Source organism: Myotis davidii, unplaced genomic scaffold (genome assembly GCF_000327345.1).
Source record: "Myotis davidii unplaced genomic scaffold, ASM32734v1 scaffold341, whole genome shotgun sequence".
In the NCBI taxonomy this organism is placed as follows: Eukaryota; Metazoa; Chordata; class Mammalia; order Chiroptera; family Vespertilionidae; genus Myotis; species Myotis davidii.
The window spans coordinates 707307-707581 of NW_006291021.1; the positions used below are offsets into that span (position 1 = coordinate 707307).

General features: G+C 62.5%; 1 protein-coding gene across 1 annotated transcript in view; it reads left to right on the forward strand.

The window, feature by feature from the left end:
* Positions 1-275, forward strand: part of DUS3L (dihydrouridine synthase 3-like) — a 5056-nt gene that overhangs the window by 2977 nt on the left and 1804 nt on the right. Inside the window, 2 exon segments of the mRNA XM_006764245.2 lie at positions 1-51; positions 259-275. The exon segment at positions 1-51 is cut by the window's left edge and continues 35 nt beyond it; the exon segment at positions 259-275 is cut by the window's right edge and continues 2 nt beyond it. Of these exon segments, the coding sequence (XP_006764308.1) occupies positions 1-51; positions 259-275 (68 nt within the window).

The window sequence follows — 275 nt, forward strand, 5'->3', positions numbered from 1 at the left end:
TGGATTTCGTACATCAACGTTGGCTGCCCCATCGACCTTGTGTACAAGAAGGTAGCGACCATTCGGCCCTGGATCCCCGGAGTGGGCAGATTGTAGATGGAGTGGAGGTCAGGGAGCCGGCCTCACTCCTGCCTGAGTCTCTGGGAACCGACGGGGGTCCCTGTGCCTCAGTTTCCCTTTTCACAGCAAGGACAGGGAGGGGTGTTGGGCCCGGCTTGGGTCTTGCCCTCCGTTGCTCCAGCCGCCTGTCTCTCCCAGGGTGGGGGCTGCGCCCT